The sequence below is a fragment of the Crocuta crocuta genome, unplaced genomic scaffold, assembly GCF_008692635.1.
Source record: "Crocuta crocuta isolate KB4526 unplaced genomic scaffold, BGI_CrCroc_1.0 scaffold102, whole genome shotgun sequence".
In the NCBI taxonomy this organism is placed as follows: Eukaryota; Metazoa; Chordata; class Mammalia; order Carnivora; family Hyaenidae; genus Crocuta; species Crocuta crocuta.
Genome location: NW_027530019.1, coordinates 11,948,197 through 11,968,314, shown reverse-complemented (window position 1 = coordinate 11,968,314; position 20,118 = coordinate 11,948,197). Strand labels below are relative to the sequence as shown.

General features: G+C 42.8%; 1 protein-coding gene across 1 annotated transcript in view; it reads left to right on the top strand.

Moving 5' to 3' along the window:
• Nucleotides 1-9,148: 9,148 nt before the first annotated feature.
• Nucleotides 9,149-20,118, top strand: part of RTF1 (RTF1 homolog, Paf1/RNA polymerase II complex component) — a 48,497-nt gene continuing 37,527 nt past the window's right edge. The window contains exon 1 of the mRNA XM_077764632.1: nt 9,149-9,263. Within this exon, the coding sequence (XP_077620758.1) occupies nt 9,186-9,263 (78 nt within the window). The 5' untranslated portion in view covers nt 9,149-9,185. The remainder of the gene's footprint in view (nt 9,264-20,118) is intronic.

The window sequence follows — 20,118 nt, the reverse complement described above, 5'->3', positions numbered from 1 at the left end:
AGTCCAGAGGACCCATCAGGGTATGTACATATTAAATTTACACATCTGTCATGTGTGTTAAGATAGGAACAAAAGGTTATGAAACATGCAGCTATACTGAGAGAGGTCAAAGAGAGGGCTGACCTTGTAACATCTTAAAATCAGTTCTCACTCACCAGAGGAAACACTTACATGCAAGGAAGTCCCCGTTTCGTTGGATATTTACAACTTAGTCATGCACTCAGGCTGACGGTGGTAGACATTACCTTGTAGTCTCACATAGAGTTTTCTTTTTTTTTTAATGTTTATTTTTGAAAGAGAGACAGCGTGCGAGCAGGGAGGGGCAGAGAGAGAGAGAGACGCAAAATCTGAAACAGGCTCCAGGCTCTGAGCTGGCTGTCAGCACAGAGCCCAACATGGGGCTTGAACCCATGAACAGTGAGATCATGACCTGAGCTGAAGTCGGATGCTTAGCTGACTGAGCCACCCAGGCGCCCCCACATAGAGTTTTCTGACTCCTTTATGCCCCGTTGGCCTGACTGCTGGGAGAGGTTACACTATAGGATAGTACATGTGGCATGATCTTGTTTTTGGATGTGTTGACATAAGTGTCCCAAAAGGCTTGGCACAATATACACCAAACTGGTCCTAGGAGTTATTCTTGGGGAATGAGATTGAGAGAGAAAGGAAATGAGGACAAGAGCTTCTTTTTTTACTGTATACACATTTGTATTTATATTTCTTATTTACAACCAGTATACATTAATTTTTTATTTCAAAAAATTAATTTGGGGTGCCAGGGTGGCTCAGGCGGTTAAGCGTCCGACTTTGACTCAGGTCATAATCTCACGGTTTGTGGGTTCGAGTCCCGCGTCCGGCTCTGTGCTGACAGCTCGGAGCCTGGGGCCTGTTTCGGATTCTGTGTCTCCCTCTCTCTCTGACCCTTCCCTGCTCATGCTGTCTCTCTCTCTCAGAAATAAATTTTAAAAGTTAAAAAAATTAATTTAAAAGGGCTTGGGAGTGATTGAAAAAGGTCTCATTTTCTCCCAAATCTCTCCAAATTACACTTTACTCAAGGGAACAGCACCTAGAAACAGGTGTGGGGTGTGGCACTTCCAGGAATCAAAACAAAACAAAACAAAAACACTTGCTGACTGAATACAGAAAAAGCCCAGAGGAGACACTGAAAGAAACTTGGGCCTTAAGCTCTGCCCTAAGTACAGTAGGAGTTTACCTTCTTCCTTCCATTTTGATTTTATCTTTTTCTCTTTTTTCCCTCCTCCGCTCTTCCTCCTCTAAAAAAAAAAAAATAGCACAGTGCAGCAAAGGAGTTTTAGCATGCCACACTCCAGAAGTAACACAGAAACACAGTAGTGCATGAGAGCGGGCAGGAAAATATGATTTCATTCACACAATGAAATTAGAGGAAACTAGAGGATGACTTTAAGTTGAAAAAGACACTCATCCAGTCCAAGGCAGAGAAGTAAAAGGGGAGAAAGAGGAAGGAGCCAAGCAAGAAAAGCATGGCATTATGCTGAAGGGGACACTGAGCTCAGAGTCTCCCCAGGTGGTCACCTCTACTCAAAGTCCACTTGTTCATTTCATCACTGAAAAGTGATCAGACTCTGGTGAGCCAGTTCCTCTAACCAAAAACAGAATGATTTATAAGATTGACTAACAATTTATCATGAGTAGTATGTCTGCCTGCCAAGCAATATAGCCTATTCCCATGAGGGGAAGTCTTCTTGGGTTATGGGGCTGCTTGGAGAACAAGGTCTTCAATGCAGATGGATTTGGAGGCTGTGAAGTGACATTTTCTGCAGACTGTGGAATGTCACTGGTGGACTCGCAGGAGAGTGTGACTAGGTACTCAGGTCTGGGAAGGCATTAGAAAACTCTCCCATCCCTAGCCCCACTTCTGGCTACTGTGTTTATACCTCCCTACCCCCTCTTGACCACATATATGATCTCACTCCACCTGTTTTACACTAAAGTTATTTCCACTGTTTTGGTTCTGATTGCTTTAGGCAAGCAAGCTGTAGCTGCTTGGCTACCAGACCAGGGAGAGGGAACGAACTGCTGGAGGTGGTTAAGAGCACCCTCCTAGTGCAGTGCCTGGGTGACTCAGTCGGTTAAGCATCTATCCTTGGCTCAGGTCATGATCTCAGTGTGTGGGTTCAAGCCCTGCATCGGGCTCTGTGTTGACAGCTCAGAGCCTGGAGCCTGCTTCAGATTCTGTGTCTCCCTCTGTCTCTGCCCCTCTCCAGCCAGCGTTCAGTCTCTGTCTCTCCAAAATGAGTATAAACGTTAAAAAAAAAAAAAAACTTAAGAGCACCATTCTAGAGTCAGACTTCTTCCATTACTTACCAACTGGGTGGCCCTGGGAACCTCTCTGTACCTCAGTTTCTAGGACACAATGATTTGACATCCAGTAAGGAGGGACTTGCTGGCCCAAATGACGACCTTTAGCTTTCAGATACTTCAGCATTTGGCTATGCTGCAGAGAGGCCCTGTGTTCAAGGTCACAGCCTTCCCACATGGCCTACATCTAATGAATGACTGAGGCAGGGCTATAAAGTTCTGGCCATTTCAATCCAGTGTGGGACAACTGACCATCAATTTTGGCTTCAGATTGCCCATGTGATTAGTTGACACTGTTGTCAGGTCACAGTGCAGCTCTAATAAAATGACGTTTAGAAGCAGGATCACATACCACACAGTTGGGAATGAACATCTGGTAGTCCAATTGTTAAATATATTATCACCGGTGAATAGGGATGCTATGCTGGTGGAAAGGAATGTACTAGCTGGTTCGATGTATAAGATAAAATTTATAACTATAAGAATTGTGAAATTGGGTCACTGTTTTGGAAAGCCAAATGTTAAAGCCAGAGGGCCTCCCTAATGGTTTATGAAGAGGGCTTCAACACCTATAGTGGGAGGGCAGGGAAAGCTGAGGCCCAGAATAATCATCAAAATAGTCTTAAGATCCGATAATGTTAAACTCCCAAGTAAGGTAAGTTGGCTAAAGACCCTAGTTGGGAAATAATGGGACATGATATATGGAATGGAGACATCTGATTGGTGCCCCTGAAGATCTTGAATTCCCACATTCTCCAGAACCCTCTGAATATGCAGAAATAGCCCATCATCCAGCAATCCCCTCTTGTTTGTAGAGCGTGCAGAAGACTATACCCTGTAAGGCTGCATATGCTCTTCTCAAAATCTGCTCTCACCTCCCCCTCAGATACTAGGTTGATAACCAAGGTTAAAACACTACATAACCTAGTGGGGGACATATTGGGCCTCATAAGGGAGGAACTCGTTAAGGCACTATCCCCCAAAGAAGCTGCACGAACTAGCCGAGCATGTAATGGCAGGAGCTGGGAGAGTAGCGAGGGACTGGACTCTGCAGATGCTTGATCATGAGGACCAGATCATAAAACTGGTTTAGGGAGGGTTTATTGACTTGGGAGCATTCTCCTGAGCTACAGCATTTATCACTCTGCTAAGGACCCAGGAAATGGTGCAAATGTGCTATGAGAATGGCTCTTAGAAGCATGGAAAACTACAATCCACATGAAGTTAAAAAAAAAAAAAGTCAGAATTGCCAAGACAAGATAGTGTAGGAAGGGATTTAAAAACTCAGAACCACAGTGAAGTAGATGTACTGTAGAAGGTTGGAAATCCCACTGAATGATCATATTCATGGGAAGATTAAGAGGATACTCCACTTACTAAGGCCATAGGGAATGAGATGGTAAAGAGGTGCACGGGCATCACTGAAAGTTCAGTGCATACTAAAAATGCAGGCCAGGACTGACAGTAGGAGAGACTGTTACATAACTAGGCTGGCTAACAGCAATGGGGTGATAGGAACTTGAAACAAGAGGCCAGGTGGCAGCACTTAACTACCAGAAACCAGGTAGATGCAATTCTTATAATAAGCAGAAAAGGGGGAGTGCTAGCCAAGGAGTCCTGAGCCTCAGAGAACTATGGAGATGGTTAACAGAATACAGCATCTCTTCTCAATTTTCAATCAGAAGAAATCAAGATTAGGTGATCGGGGACTGAGGGCAGTTGCCCCCAATGAAAAGTGGCAGTCCTGCCCAGCTGTGGATCTCAGCCAGTTTTTCAGAACCTGAACTCATTAATTAAGAGATGGTCAGGTAACCAAAAGGAGGACCTTGCAACACCATAACAAAAGTACGTAGTAATGGTTTTCCCCGTCCTTCTCTCAATGTTTACATACATACATGCATTGCCATTTTCTTTAAAAAGATTTTATTTATTTATTTTGAGAGAGAGGGAGGGAGGGAGGGAGAGCAAGCAAGCAGGAGAGGGGCAGAAAGAGAGAGAGAGAGGGAGAGAATCCCAAGCAAGCTCTAAGCTGTCAGCACAAAGCCCAACACCAGGTTTGAGACCATAAACTGTGAGATCATGACCTGAGCCCAAGTTGGACACTTAAGCAACTGAGCCACCCAGGAACCCCTTAATGATTTTAAGTAATCTCTACAACCAATGTGGGATTCGAACACACAACCCTAAAATCAAGGGTCACACGTTCCACTGACTTTGCCAACCAAGCACCCTTTGTATCACCATTTTCAAGTATATCTTTAGATATGGTTATAAGAAACAGAATACAAGTTCATTTAAAATTGTTAGTGAAGGGGTGCCTGGATGGCTCAGTCGGTTAAGCATCCTACTTCGGCTCAGGTCATGATCTCACAGTTTGTGGGTTCGAGTCCCACGTCGGGCTCTGTGCTGACAGCTAACTTGCAGCCTGGAGCCTATTTCGGATTCTGTGTCTCCCTCTCCTTCTGACCCTCCCCTGCTCATGCTGCCTCTCTCTCTCAGAAATAAATAAAACATTTTTGTAAAAAGTAAAATAAAATACAAACTTATTTTTTAAAAATTTAAAATAAAATAAAATTGTTAGTGCATCCACAGTTTTTGTCATTTTACATTTTCTTAAACAACAGATGTTAAAAATGTCTTGTGTCCTCTGATGTGGTCTCCATAAAAAGGGGTCCTCACAGCATTTTAAAAGTGCATGCCTGGGGCAGCTGGGTGGTTCAGTCAGTTAAGCATCTGAGTTCAGCTCAGGTCATGATCTCACAGTTTGTGAGTTCAAGCCCCGCATTGGGCTTTGTGCTGCCAGCTCAGAGCCTGGAGCCTGCTTCCACTTCGGTGTCTCCCTCTCTGCCCCTACTCTGCTCATGCTCAGTCTCTGACTCTCAAAAACAAATAAACATTAAAAAAAAAATTTTTTTAAGTCCATGCCTTTTGCAATGTATGTGTGTATAAATGTAAGCTCTTGAGAGCAAGGATCTTGTCTTGATCACTTATTCATCTTGTTCAATATCTAGCTCAGTGCCTGAGGTCGGGCATACAGTAAGTACTTATTAAGTATATGTTGAATAAATGCACACACAAGAATTGTTTCTGGTAGAGTGGGTGGATATATTGGGAGGTAGAATTTTATGTAGTTCTTTTTCCTTTATACTTTTCTTTTTTATTTTATTTTAAAATTTTCTTTAAGTATTTATTTGTTTTTGAGATAGAGATAGATAGAGAAAGAGAGAAAACACAAACAGAGGAGGGGCAGAGAGAGACAGAGACAATATCTGAAGTAGGCTCCAGGCTCTGAGCTGTCAGCACAGTTTGATGCAGGCCTCGAACTCACAAACAGTGAGATCATGATCTGAGTCCAAGTCAGACGCTTAACTGACTGAAACCACCCAGGCACCCCTCCTTTATACTTTTTTGTTCTTCAATTTATTTACAGTAAGTAGGGATAGTTTCTTTTAAGTTTTTTATTTTTTAATTCATTAAAATTTTTTTAATGTTTACTTATTTTTGAGAGAGGGAGACAGAGCACTACTGGAGTAGGGGCAGAGAGAGAAACACAGAATCTGAACCAGGCCCAAGGCTCCAAGTTGTCAGCACAGAGCCCAATGTGGGGCTCAAACCCATGAATTGAGAGATCATGACCAAAGCCAAAGTCAGACGCTTAACTGACTGAGCTGCCCAGGCACCTCTAATTTTTTTTTAATTTATTTATTTGAGGGAGGAAGAGAGAGAAAGAATGAGTGGGGGAAGAGCAGAGAGAGCAGGGTACAGAGGATCCAATGTGAGCTCTGTGCTGACAGCAGAGAGCCCGATGTGGGGCCTGACCTCACCAACCATGAGATCACAACTTGAACAGAGGTCAGGATGCTTAACTGACTGAGCAACCCAGGTGCCCCAGTAGGAATACTTTTTTTAAAAGTAGTCTCTACATCCAACGTGGGGCTGGAACTCATGACCCTGAGATCATGATTTGCATGCTCTACTGACTGAGCCAGCCAGGGGCCCCAGTAGGAATAATTTTTACAATAAAAAAACGATATTCTAGCTGACATTTATTGAGGGCTTACTCTATGCAAGGAAGTATTCCCAGCAAGTTTTTACATATGTTAACTAATCTAAACTTTATTACAACCCAAAGAGGCCGATTTATCATTATTGTCATTTACTAAGGGAAAACTTTCACAGTTTGGGCTCTCTGGGAAGCCAACTCAAGAGGAAGTTTAGAGTACAGTATGTTTATTCATTCAATTTAGACACTGTCTAGTCTCAATATGGACTAACTCTAGCCCATGAAGTGTTAGATCCCTTGCAGGGGCACCTGGGTGGTTCAGTCGGTTAAGCGTCTGACTTTCGCTCAGGTTGTGATCTCACTGTTCCTGAGTTTGAGCCTCAATGAGCCTCTGCTGTCAGCACCAAGGGTGCTTTGGATTCTCTGCCTCCCTCTCTGTCAAAAATAAATATGCGTTAAAAATTAAAAAAAAAAAGATCCCTTACAGAAAAACTGAAATCAATAGATTTCACTCAAAGAAAGAACCCCCGTTTTTTGTTTTTGTTTTAGTTTTTAATCTCTACACTCAACATGTGGCCTGAACTCATGACCCCAATATTGGAGTCATATGTTATCCCAACTAAGCCTGCCAGGTGCCTTAGAACATATCTTTGTTAACTGTAGTCAAGGGGCACTGACTTGTTTTTAAGTTTATTTTTATTTTTGTGAGAGAGAGAAAGAGAGGGGGGCAGAGACAGAATCCCAAGCAGAGTCCCCACTGTCAGTATGGAGACCTATGCGCGGCTCAAACTCATGAACCATGAGATCATGACCTGAGCAGAAGTCTGGATGCTTAACCAACTGAGCCACCCGGAGACCCTGGTCTTCTTCTATTAATACATATAAAGAGGGTCCTCACGGGGCACCTGGGTGGCTCAATCGGTTGAGCGTCCGACTTTGGCTCAGGTCATGATCTCACGGTTCGTGCATTTGAGTCCCGTGTCGGGCTCTGTGCTGACAGCTAGCTCAGAGCCTGGGGCCTGTTTTGGATTCTGTGTCTCCCTCTCTCTCTGACCCTCCCCTGCTCACGCTGTCTCTCTCAGAAATAAATAAAAAACATTTTAAAAATTAAAAAAAAAAAAGAGGGTCCTCACAGAAAGTCACCGAAATTCAGGGTGCCTAGAAATAGGGAAACTAGCCTGGTCATTTTGAGTCATTCTGGCCATGGGCTCAGTCTCCAAGGAGGAGAGTGATCTAGGGGTTACATCTTAGGAAAAGTCTTTTGGAATAAAGAGGTAATTGGGCCTTAGTCAAGTTGTTTTCTCTAACTTAATCCTGAACACATTTTCAAGCTAGCTGGAAGCAAACTGAACATCTAAGTATGTGTTTATTTCTAAGGGTTCCTCTAAGCCTGGTATGATATTTTCTTTTATTACCATTTTACATCATGCACGTTTGTGATATGTATTGCAAGTTACTGGAGAAAATAAAATTTCGACAGTATAAGGGAAAAGAAAAATGGGGTCAGAAAGCAAGGATTCATCAGCTTGCCTGTGCCCAGTAATGCCCAGAGAAGACTGGGGTCTAACCCCTAAGTTCACTACCAGAATAAAGAATTAATGGAGTCCCCAAAAGTTTTGAGAACCTTTTCAAATTATTATTGCTTATGCTCCCTACCCTATATTCTCAAATTCCACAAAGCAATCACTTCAGAAATTGCCCTTTTATTTTTTTAAGTAATCTCTCTACTCAACATGGGGCTCAAACTCGTAACCCCAAGATCAAGAGTCGCGTGCTCTATCTACTGAGCTGGCCAGGTGCCTCTGAAGTTGCCCTTTTAATCAGGTGACTTCCACAGGTAAAAAAATGGAACTTATTTCCTGCATATACCAGTCTCCCAAACCTCCTTTACACTTATGTTCCTTATCTCGATGAAGGGCCAACTCACCACCTGTAAGATTAGATTCCTAAGCCAAATTTTAAGCATTATTTGTGTGTGGGGGACCTCGCCTTACCCCTCTCCCAACTAATATTCAATTCCTGGAAATTCTGGCTTCCAAATTATCCAGAATCCATCCACTTCTCTCCATTTCCACTGATTCTTCCTTAGTTGGGGGCACCCTCATCTCTTGCCATAATGATACCAACAGCCTAAGTGGTCTTCTCGCCTTTAGGCTCCCTCTCTTCTAATTAATTCATCAAACTACGTTCAGAATAATCTTTTTAAAACACAAATCTAATAACGTCATTCGTCAGTTTAAAACTTTTCAATACTGAAAAGTTATGATTATAGCTTATTAGGTAATGAATAATGTGGTCGCTACGTCCCCTCACACATCATATTCCGTGTTCCATAACGAACTTTCAGTTCCCTGAACCCAATTTTTTCAATTATCTATGGGCCTTTGCCCACGCGGTTCTCTGCTTGGAACACCTTTCCTTCTAGTCTTCTTTTGGGTAACTCGGATGCATCCTCCAGGTTCCAGCTCAGGTGTCACTTGCACAGTCCAGGAAAGCAGGCTTGATACCCGACGGATGTCTTCAACATGGTCTAGCCAACTTGTGTCTTCCAGGAGGTCCCCGACATCGCCCTCGACATTCCATCAGTGTGGGCCAGTTGAAAGACTTGATGCTCTGCAGCCAGATGCTTGTAGCCCCCGTACACGATAGGTACGTAGCACACCAAGGTTCATCCCCGTAGAGGAGACACACCCAAGGATTCCCCGCGCCCGCCCAGGGTACCGGACGACTCTCCACTGCCCGGAACCCAGCCCTGTACGGGGCTCCGCCTCCTACGCTGCGTCGGGGGTGGGGTAGGGCGGGGCGCNCGGGCGGCGTCCGGCGTGGGAGCCGGGGGACCACCATGGTAAAGAAGCGGAAAGGCCGCGTCGTGATCGACTCGGACACGGAGGACAGCGGCAGCGATGAGAACCTGGATCAGGTGAGGGCAGGCCGCGGAGGCGCGGGCCGGCGGAGCGGGAGGGCTGAGTCCGGGCCACGGGAGCCAGGAGCTGGCCGGGTCCGGGGCCTCCTGGCCCGAGCTCCCGGCCCGCCCCGTGCCCTGACCTCCTCTGCCACCCCCTTCTTGTGTTCCCCGCAGCGTCCGGGGCCCTCGGAGTCCGGCCGGGGCCTGGAGAAGGAACCCCGAGGACTTGGCGCCTTGGGCCGGGAGGCGGGGCAGGGACCAGGCTGGTGGGCCTCTGGCTCGGGGAACCAGACCGGTCCGTGATCTTCTGGGGCCAGATCGGAGCGGCGGGCTGCAGGCCGGGCGATCCGGGCCCCGAGAGATAGGAAGTATCGCCCGCCAACCCAGGAGGCTGGGAGATTTGGGAGGAGGTGCAAGGGTGAGTGTGGGATGGTGGGGGCGGGGGGCGAGAAGGTGTGGGCTCTGGAAGATGAAGTTTTTCAGACAAGGGGTGTGGACCAAGAGGAGGGACACTCTTAAACGTCCCGGGAAACCTCTGCCGTGCTTGATGAGGAAGACTTAGCTGTGGACACAAATCTATTTGGTAACTAGGATCGTTTGTGGTTGAGAAGAGTCCCTGTTGAGATGTCAGACCCAAGAAAACTCTTGGGAGGAGGAAAGTGGGCAGAAGTGGAGAAATATATAGGAGAATATGGAAGGACTATGGTTGAGGCCTCTTGGCTCTTTTCATGCAGCATCCCAGAATTCTTTCTTATTTGAAGATTATGCAGGAGCCATTGAAAGTAACTTTTGGTCTCACTGCCTTAGGGTTGAACTGTTTTTATATCCTAGAAAATACGAGGGAGAAAGCTGTCCTTTTAGCAGTGCTCTAGTGATACCAGAAGATTCTTCCCATGTTTTGTGAACAAATGAGAGGAGGAAAGAATATGCAAGAGATAGTAGCTTTATAATTTGAGTAGAGAGTAGTGAATTTAGAATCTGAAATTTTGAGTTCTAGGCTGGCTATGCTGTTTTCTAGCTGTGTATCTTTTGGCTGTAACTGTAAACTCTTGATACAACGTTAACCTTGAGTATCTAATTGGGGTATTATAAGGATTAAGTATTTGTAAGACATAATATTGGTACAAGCACTTGCAAAGTAAGGCTTTTGTATAAATGGCTTGTTGGGGGTTCTTTGGACTAGGCCAGAGGTCTCAGGACTAAACTGTTAAGGCATGAAAGGGGTGGACTTTTTCAAATGTGTTGAAGAAAAAGAGGACTGTTTTGAAAATGGTGGTATTTAGGTGGGAAGGTAGTGGGGCTTTATCAGAGGAAGAAAACCTTGTTTGGGGATCGGAACTGAAAGGCTCCTGAAATTTACAAAAATATAAAAAACATATTCTTGGTTTGGAAAAGTTTGGTTGATAATTTTAGACTGGCACTTAGGAGGATTAGAACTTTTTTTTTCTGATCTAGAAATGTCGGTATTTCTAATAATAACATCGGCTACTGTTTACATAGTGTTTGGGGTGAACTAGTCAACCTCAGGTGCTTTACTTACATTGTCAAGTTTTCAACTGATGGTGAAGTTGGTATCATTTTCCCTATTTTACATATGAGGAAAATGGAGATTCAAGAAGTAACATACCTAGATTCACACAATTTGGTGGTGGTAGAGTTGGAATTTGAACTATGTATCTGCATGACTGCAAGGCCCATACTCTTCACTATACCAACTTAATCAGTTCATCTTTTAATTTTTTATAGTGCAAAATGAGAATGATGTTTCACAGTCATTTTCCACATTGCTAGAATTCATGTTTTTAAAGTCCATGGAATAGTTTAGAGGAAATTGTTACATCACTTAAAAAGATATTTTGGGAGCTTCTTTGGTAAAGCGCTCTGAGACTGATAATGAATGAACTAAGCTGCAAATTACTCTGTCCATAGTGATTTTCCACAGAATTCTAACAAATGAAATGAATTGAGAGCTTCCTTTTGTGGTAGAGAGGTTCTACCTGATCCACAAAGAGCCTTTCCAAAGTGGACACTGGAAGGGATTGCAACTTTAAACCTAGCTTTATCTGTTTATAAAAAGAAATTAGCATAAAATTTGTAAGTAATACCTAATACAGTTTAACAGCAATTTCAACTTTGTCTGCAACCACTCTTATTGGCATTCTTTTATCAGATGGGAACCAGATCAAAATTCCCTTTCCCTGTACATCCTAACAGAGGCACCAGTGCCTTCTATTTATCTGTTCAGTGCTGTGCCAGGCTCTCAGAGGAATCAAAAACAAAGATCTGCCCCCTAGAAGTTTAACTAGAGACCTTTAGCAGAAGTTCCAAGTCAGGCTGGTTTCAGCATCTTTGGAATCCTCAGGACGAAATTAATGCATCCCAGGCCTTTCTGACCAAGACATCTTGGGCCGCTCCAATCTGGTTCTGGGTCTTCGTTGGGGGTGGAACACTGTCTAGTGTACAGTTCTTGTGGGAAAGACCAAACTGTGACAAATCTAAGGTCTAGAGTGAGTGAAGCACAGTCAGAAAGGAGGTCTTTTGTCCCTGGGTTTTCCAGATGGGAACCTAAGCCATTATGTTAGAAGTATCCCTTCCAGTTTAGTTCTTGCTGAAAGTGAGGCAGGTGAGCCTTCTATGCTGGTTCTTCTGGTGGTAGGAGGAAGACCACCTGTGTCAGAAGCTGCCTGAATTGTTTATTTAAAATGTACTTTGCAGGGGCTCCCATCCCAGACCTACCAAATCAGACTCTCTGGGGATAGAGCCCTTGACTCTGCATTTTACTATGTGCATCCAGGTACTTATTTATGTTAATGATTGAGACCACTGTCTGTGTGCAAGTTAATCTTTTTAGTAAGATGCCTTAAGTAGTTTGGGAGAGAAGTAGCTTTCTGTCCCAGCCATGATGTATGCACAACTGAAGAAATTTAACAGAGATGTTTGAGATGGCAAAGCTGTTGGCTTTTCTAAATCTCTGAAGCTGTTTGAATTGTTGGGATGCTTTTTATTGAGGCCTATTTGTTTTTCCTTTCTTCGTGATGGGAAGAAAGGTGTACAGTAACTGAATCAGCGTAGTTTAAAGTTGTTTTCACTTTAAAAGGTTTTAAAAACTCAGACCTTTGAGAATTTGAAAGATTTCTTTTAACATATGACCTGATAGTGACCTTATTTTTTTATGTTGGGCATACCCTTTCTTCAACATTTTAGAATTTGCAAATCCCAAAGATAACTTGCTTTTGATACCCCTTGGAAAAGAGTTCAAGACAAACCTAGTTTGTTTGTTTACTCCATCATGTACTTCCATGGAAATAATGTGTGTTGCTCTTAATGGAATAATATTTATGCAGTGGGTCTTAGAAAATGGAAAGTATCCAAAGGTAATAAAGTAATAAGAGTTCTTTATTCAGATCAATACAACTCAGTATTTATAAAAACTTTACTCTGCCTTTCTCAAGAAAAATAAATTGAGCTACATGCATACTAGAATGCTTTATTTCATAACTTCCTATCTTGTTTAAAATGGTGATTATGTTGTCATGTCCTCTTTTTCTCTGCTCATGATACTTGAAGTAGCAATAATTAAGTTTGTCTTTGAAAGAATAGGCCCCAAAGTATTTTCTAAGGAGTTATTTTTAGGCATATGTAAAAAATACCATTGTTATAAAGTATCCTTCTATAAACCTTCCCCATAAAAGTTGGGAACTTTAAAAGTTGTGCCTCTCATATAGTCTTCTTTATATTAGGATCAGAATTTGGTAGAAGTCTAGGATGAAGAACTTGTGAGAAGCGTCAGTGTTGACTCCTGAAGTTTTTAAATGTGTTATAATGTTGCATCCAGCTTGATGTAACTCCTTTGCTAATATCGCTCACCTTTTCTGTGCTGAGAAGATGGAGTCCCATGGGAGGTTTAACAGAGAGGCTTTTAAGAAAAATTCAGAACAGATCTCTCAACCCCAAATCTGTCGATGTACTTCTTGCTCCCTTCCTAGACTGTAAGTTCCCCAAGGGCACAGCTTGTTTATCTTTTAGTAAATGTGCTAAACAGTGCTAGGCACTAGGACTATTATTGGGTGAACAGAATGGAAGTAGTATCCACCTTTAAGGAGCTTAGAGGAGAGAGAGAGAGAGAGAGAGGAGGAGGGCTGGGCATGGGGCAGGGCAAGCATTGCTCAAAGAGTCACTTCCTCAGTTTTGCTAGAGTCTATGAGGGAAGAGCAAGGATATTGTGAGAGTGTGACAAGTGACCCTGCAGCGAGTGACACTTAAACTGAGACCTGGAATATGTGTTAAGGAAAAGATTAGAAGACTGAAGGGCACAAAGACATGTTGAGTGTTTATGGTTGACGGGCCAGAATGCACAGTAGCACTGGGGCAGGAAGGACCTAGCACCCTAATGAAACTGAAAGAAACACACAGTGACTGGAATATACCAAGTTGGAGAGAGAAAGTACATATGAAGCTGCAGTAGTCTCTATTTGGACCCTTTGAAGATGGAAAAGTCAGTTTAATGAATCACAACCAGCATTAAAAACGAAAATGAAATTGAATCAAATAGAAAACATCAGGGGCACCTAGCTGGCTCAGTCATTACAGCATGTGACTCTTAATCTTGGGATTGTGAGTTTGAGCCCATGTTGGGTATATTTTTTTTTAATAAAATTTTTTAAAAAATCATGTGTCAGTGTTGTTTTCTGAAACCTATGTTTCTCGTATATACTGGCTCTTGAGGTATCATTGATCTTACTGTGGGCTGGGGTTAAAAAGTTTTTAAGTTACTGATAGGGACATGTTGGCGATATTAAGGACTTTGGACTTCCTTCTGAGGATAATGAGAAACCACTGAAGGATTTTAAGCTGGAAGAGGTGTTCAGATTCATCTTTAAAAAAGTTTGCCTAGGCTGTTATGTGGAGGGTAATCTGGAGAAGGGACACTAGTTAGGTGGTAGAGAGAGGAGTCCAAGTGAGAGATGGTGGAGAGCATAAGTTCCATTAGAATGGAAGCTCCAGGAAGGCAAGGTGATTTGTTTACTATAGTATCCCTGCACTTAGGACAGGCCTGGTATGCAGCAGATACTGTGTCAGTGTTTATTAAATGAATGCTTGACTTGGACTAGTATGGTACTTACAGAGACAACAGAAGGTAGATTTGATCGGACATAATATTAAGGTTTAAATGAGAGGACTTGATGATTGAATGTTGAAGGTGAGGAAGAGGAGGTTCTGGCCTGAGATGGAGAACTCTGGGGGAGATCAGGTTTAAAGGTGAAGAGCATGGGGAGTACCTGGGTGGTTCAGTTGGTTAGGCATCCAGCTTTGGCTCAGGTCATGATCTCATGGTTTGTGAGTTCAAGCCCTGCATTGAGCTCTTTGCTGGCAGCGCAGAGCTGCCTTTGGATCCTCTCCCCCTCTCTGTCTGCCCCTCCCCTGCTTGTGCACTCTCTCTCTCTCTCTCAAAATAAACATTAAAAAAAAAAAAGATAAATAAATTCAGTCTTGAATATAGAGTTTAAAGTTGTCTGTGATAAATTTAAGTAGAAACATCAAGTAGGTAGTTGAAAATAATGTGTGCTTCGGGCCTGGCTGGCCCAGTCGGTAGAGCATGTGACTCTTGATCTTGGGGTGGTAAGTTCGCATCCCATATTGGGCATGGAGCCTACTTTAAAAAAAAGCTGGAGGGACAACTGGGTGGCTCAGTCGGTTAAGCGCCCAACTCAGTTCGTGATGTCAAGGTTCGTGGGTTCGAGCCCTGTGTTGTGTTCTGTGCCAACAGCACAGGGGCCTCCTTGGGATTGACTCTCCGTCTCTTTCTGTCCCTCTCCCTCCCTCTCTCTGTCTCAAAATAAATTTTTTAAAAAATCTTGTCTTTGGTCCTGTTTCTCCAGATTTTTCTTTAAGTTGATTTATTTATTTTGAGAGAGAGAGAGCATGTGCACGGTTGGGCAGAGAGGGAGGGGAAGAGGGAGAGAATCCCAGGCAGGCTCTGCACTGTCATCACAGAGCCTGATGTGGGGCTCGAACCCATGAACTGCAAGATCATGACCTGAGCTGAAATCAAGAGTCAGATGCTCAACCAACTGTGCCACTCAGGCACCACTAAAGAGAGGGTTTTTTTAAATAATTATATTAATACCTGCCTGACACAGAGTAGGCACTTAATAAACCTTTGTTGAATATACAAATGCTACTTGGCATATCCATGGTGTAAAGTTTTTTGACTTTTCTGGTTACAGAAGGATTATTCAGAGGTAGGATAGTGTCAATTTGAGGTTCTTGCTCCAACCCCTCTGATTTAATACTAATATCCCTTGAAGGGGTAGAAGAAATGTGCGTTAGTGAGAAAGTATATTAGAGGAGGAAACTAAGTAAGAACAAGTAACAATAGAAATTTTTTTTTGTACATTTTGAATGGGGCTGAAAAGTGATTTTGTCTGTTTTATAACATCATGGGCATTTATAGAATTCAATATTTTATCTAAGATTATAATTACTTGGCTGGAAATTGGAAGGATATGTTGCCATATTTTGTACCAATCATGTGAAACATAGAGGATTGTTATACTGCCACTTTGGAATTACTTCAGAAGGTTGTNTGAGAGAGAGAGAGACAGCGTGAGCAGGGGAGGGTTAGAGAGAGAGGGGGTCACAGACCGAAACAGGCTCCAGGCTCCGAGCTGGCAGTCAGCACAGAGCCCGATGCGGGGCTCGAACCCACAAACCGCGAGATCATGACCTAAGCGAAAGTCGGACGCTTAATCGACTAAGCCACCCAGGCGCCCCCCAGAAGGGTTCTTGTGTATATGTTCATTGTTTTGATTTGTTTTCCTTCAATAAAAATAGTAGATGCTTAAAAAAAAATAGTAGATGCTTGTTGAAACACTTCCAACAAACCAGAAAACTTCCCTGTCCCAAAAACATACATACACACAATGGCTCCATTCCTTACTCCTGAAAAGTAACCCGTGTCTGCCATTGGAATCTTGTTCTTCTACCTACAGAGAATAAGAATGAACATCTCAGGTTTAAACCTGTGTGAATTACTACTCTTCTCTCAGAATCTCTGTACTCCTCCCTCTTCTCTCTGTCCTTATCCAGGTCACCATCCGCTCTGATGACATTGCTGTGGATTTCTTCTGACTCCTTCCTACACTTCCACCCTGACCCTTCTGGTCTCTTCCTCTGTCATTTAGAATGCTGTTTTAAAAACCGTCTGGAGATAGTTACTCCCCCTAAAACAATTTGACAGCTCCCCATTGCTTTCAGATAAGATGCATGCTCCTGATCCTGCTTTATAAACCTTGAAATGATCTGTTTTCTTTTTAACCTCTAACCAGCCCTACTCCACTCTCCCCCTTGCCTCTCAGCTCCACTCACACTGGTTCCCTTTCAGTTCTTCAAATAAGCCAAGCTGTTGCCAGCTCCAGGGCCTTAGCTATTCCATCTGGAGATCTCTGTCCAGAAAACTGCACCTCTCTTTCCTCTTTTAAAGTTTCTAGTCTCAGCCTAAATGTCATTGCCTCAGAGAAGCCTCTACAGATCACCTTATCACAGATGCATCCCCCATTCACTTGATTTACTTTTTTCCTCGCGCTTACCGTAAGGTATAATAAATTGTTTCTTGTTTATTGTCTATCTCCCTCACTCAATTTTAAATTCAATGAGGTCACAGACTGTATGTCTTTAAAATTTTTTTTTTTCATGTTTACTTATTTTTGAGAGAGACTGGGGAAGGGACAGAGAGGGGGACAGAGAATCTGAAGCAGGCTCTGTGTTCACAAGAGAGCCCGATGCAGGGCTCAAACTCACGAACCATGAGATCATGACGTGAGCCGGAGTTGGACGCTTAAGCAACTGAGCTACCCAGGCGTCCCATCTTTTTTGATGACTGTCTTTGGGGCTTGGTAGTACATAATAGGTGCTGGTAGTAGGGTGACCATCCATCCTGGTTTGCCTGGAACTGAGGAGTTTCCTAGAATTAAGGACTTGAAGTGCTAAAATCAGGATAGTCCTGACTAAACCAAGATTTTTGGTCAGGCTAGCTGGTAGTAATTATTTACAGTAGTTACATTTATGAAATGAATAAGTGAAAAAGAGTTCAGCATGCTAATTACCCATAAAAACCTCTGAGGCTTATCCCTGTAGGCTTTTATTCTCATTTCTGGGGTGCAGACTACATATCCCACTTTCATGTGATCATGGGAGGTTTGATTAAAGAGAAGAGGTTTGGGGCGCCTGGGTGGCTTAGTCGGTTAAGCGTCCGACTTTCGCTTAGGTCATGATCTCGCGGTTCGTGGGTTCGAGCCCCGCGTCGGGCTCTGTGCTGACTGCCAGCTCAGAGCCTGGAGCCTGTTTCAGAGTCTGTGTCTCCCTCTCTCTCTGACCCTCCCCTGTTCACGCTGTCTCTCTCTATCCTAGAAATAAAATAAAAATATTTAAAAAAAAATAAAGAGAAGAGGTTTAATTTCCTTTAAGTAAGTAAGAGGGAGCTAAGTTGCTTTATTATTGATTGATCCTGACATGACATCACAAAGAGTATACTGTGAGTGAAGGGGTGAGGGAATGAAATCTTAAGGTTTATGAGTCTTCATGTATTGATTAGAATTCTAATCTTAACCAGAATGATGCTATTTTAATAAACATTACGTTAGTGCAATTAGACTTGCTTTATTTTAGGGTCTTGGTTTTGGCAATCTAGTTTAATGTTAAATATGGCTTTTAAGCAGTGTTAATGAAACTGCTCTAGAAGCCAGATGCGGCATCCTGCACAGCCATACCTATAGTATTTGGGCATTGGCCTTAATTTAAGCACGTCTTTAGTTCATCTTAAACTTGATATCTCATGCTGGCACCCCTGAGCGCCATTCCCTTAGGTATGTACCCAGCTAAGTAGAGAAGGTTTTCACTGGATGAGATGAACTACAGGAACAGTGGTGAGAGAGAACCACTGGACACACAGAAACATCTCAACCAGTGTGGTACAGTTGAATCGGGCTGGCAAGAGAGAGCTGCAGATGGACCTACGCCCTGTGCCTGAATCCGTTTTAGATTGGCTTTTTCAAGTCCAGGTGTTGATCAGTCAACCCCCACTAGTAGTAAAGCTGATGATGGTCTCTTCACATACACATGTTGCAAAGACCTTTCCATTGCATATTAGTCTGATGAGCTGTACTTGACAAGCCGTCAGTAGACTAAGGGACTTAACTATAGAGTAGCCTTGCCATATTCTCCCCTAGTTACTTGTGCAATTCTTAACTTGTGGAAAGGGTATCTTTCACACTGTTAAGGAGGTCTTTGCTGTCACCATACTATTGTTAATACGGTATTGAATGTCTGAGAAGAGGGACTGTGTCTGTCAGACGTAATTGATTGTTGATGAAAGAGAGTCTTTTGTTAGGTTTTTAGTATAGAGTGGAGCGGAAACCCTAGTGGGGGAGGGGCAGAGAGGGAGAGAGTGAAATCCCAAGCAGGCTCCACACTGATAGCACAGAGCCTGATGCCAGGCTTGAACTCCCGAACTATGAGGTCATGACACAAGCCAAAACCAAGAGTCAGCCGCCCAGCATACTGAGCCACCTAGGTGTCCCTAGAGTGGAACTTCTTTAACAGGAAGGCAGTATTAACATTTCAACACTTAAGTTACAGTAACTTTTAATGGATGCCTACTGCTTGTAATAGTTAATGTTTCAGGGTAGGGTTTGATTGCTAGGTGTCCAAAATCCCTGTTACAGTGAGTTGGTGTTAAAACAGATTTCTTTGCATTTGTACAAAGGGTCAGGAAAGTGATAACTTATCAGAAATCTTTTTAAATTTAAAAATCTGCATTAAGGTAATGTGTGTGTGGGGGATAATAGTAGAGGTATTATGTCAATTACCATGTAACTCCGAAATTCTCCTTCTAGGTGTATACCCAAGTGAAATAAAAACTTATATTTACACAGAAACCTGTATATGAACATGAATTGCCCCAAAATGGAAACAACCCAAATGTTTTTCAGCTGGTAAATAAAATGTAGTACAGGGGCGCCGGGGTGGCTCAGTCGGCTAAGCGCCCGACTTCGGCTCAGGTCATGATCTCACGGTTCGTGGGTTCGAGCCCCGCATCTAGCTCAGAGCCTGGACCCTGCTTCAGATTCTGTATCTCTTTCTCTCTCTCTGACCCTCCCCTGCTCATGCTGTCTGTCTGTCTGTCTGTCTGTCTGTCTCTCTCTCTCTCTCAGGAATAAATAAAACATTAAATTTTTTTTAAAAATAGANTCTCTCTCTCTCTCTCTCTCAGGAATAAATAAAACATTAAAATTTTTTTAAAAATAGAGTGTAGTACAACCACATGATGGAATACTTCTTAACAGTAAAAAGAAATAAACTGTTGATACGTACTGCAACATGAATGAATCTCAAATGCATTTTGCTAAGTAAAGAAGCCAGACTCAAAAGGTTACATACTATATGATTCCAGTTGTGTGATATTCTACAATAGGTATATCTGTTTGTAGAGTCAGAAAACAGGTCTGTGGTTGTTGGGGGATGGAGGAAAGAATATGAAGAGCACTGATTTCCTGAAAGAGCTGATGATAGTAAGAACAGTCTTTTTTCTAAAATACCAAAACTGTGACTCCTGTTGACCAAATGTAAATTATAGCAATATTTGTGAGGATGATGAAATTTCCCTATATCTTGATTGTAGAAATGGTTAAACTGTTTGTATTTGTCAAAATTCATAGAATTTATACCTAAGAAAGGATAAAATGTACTTGATGTTATTTACACCTCAAGTTTTATTTTTTTAAAGATTTTATTTTTAATTAATCTCTACACAAGTGTGGAGCTCGAACTCACAACCCTGAGATCAAGAGTCATTTGCTCCACTGACTGAGCC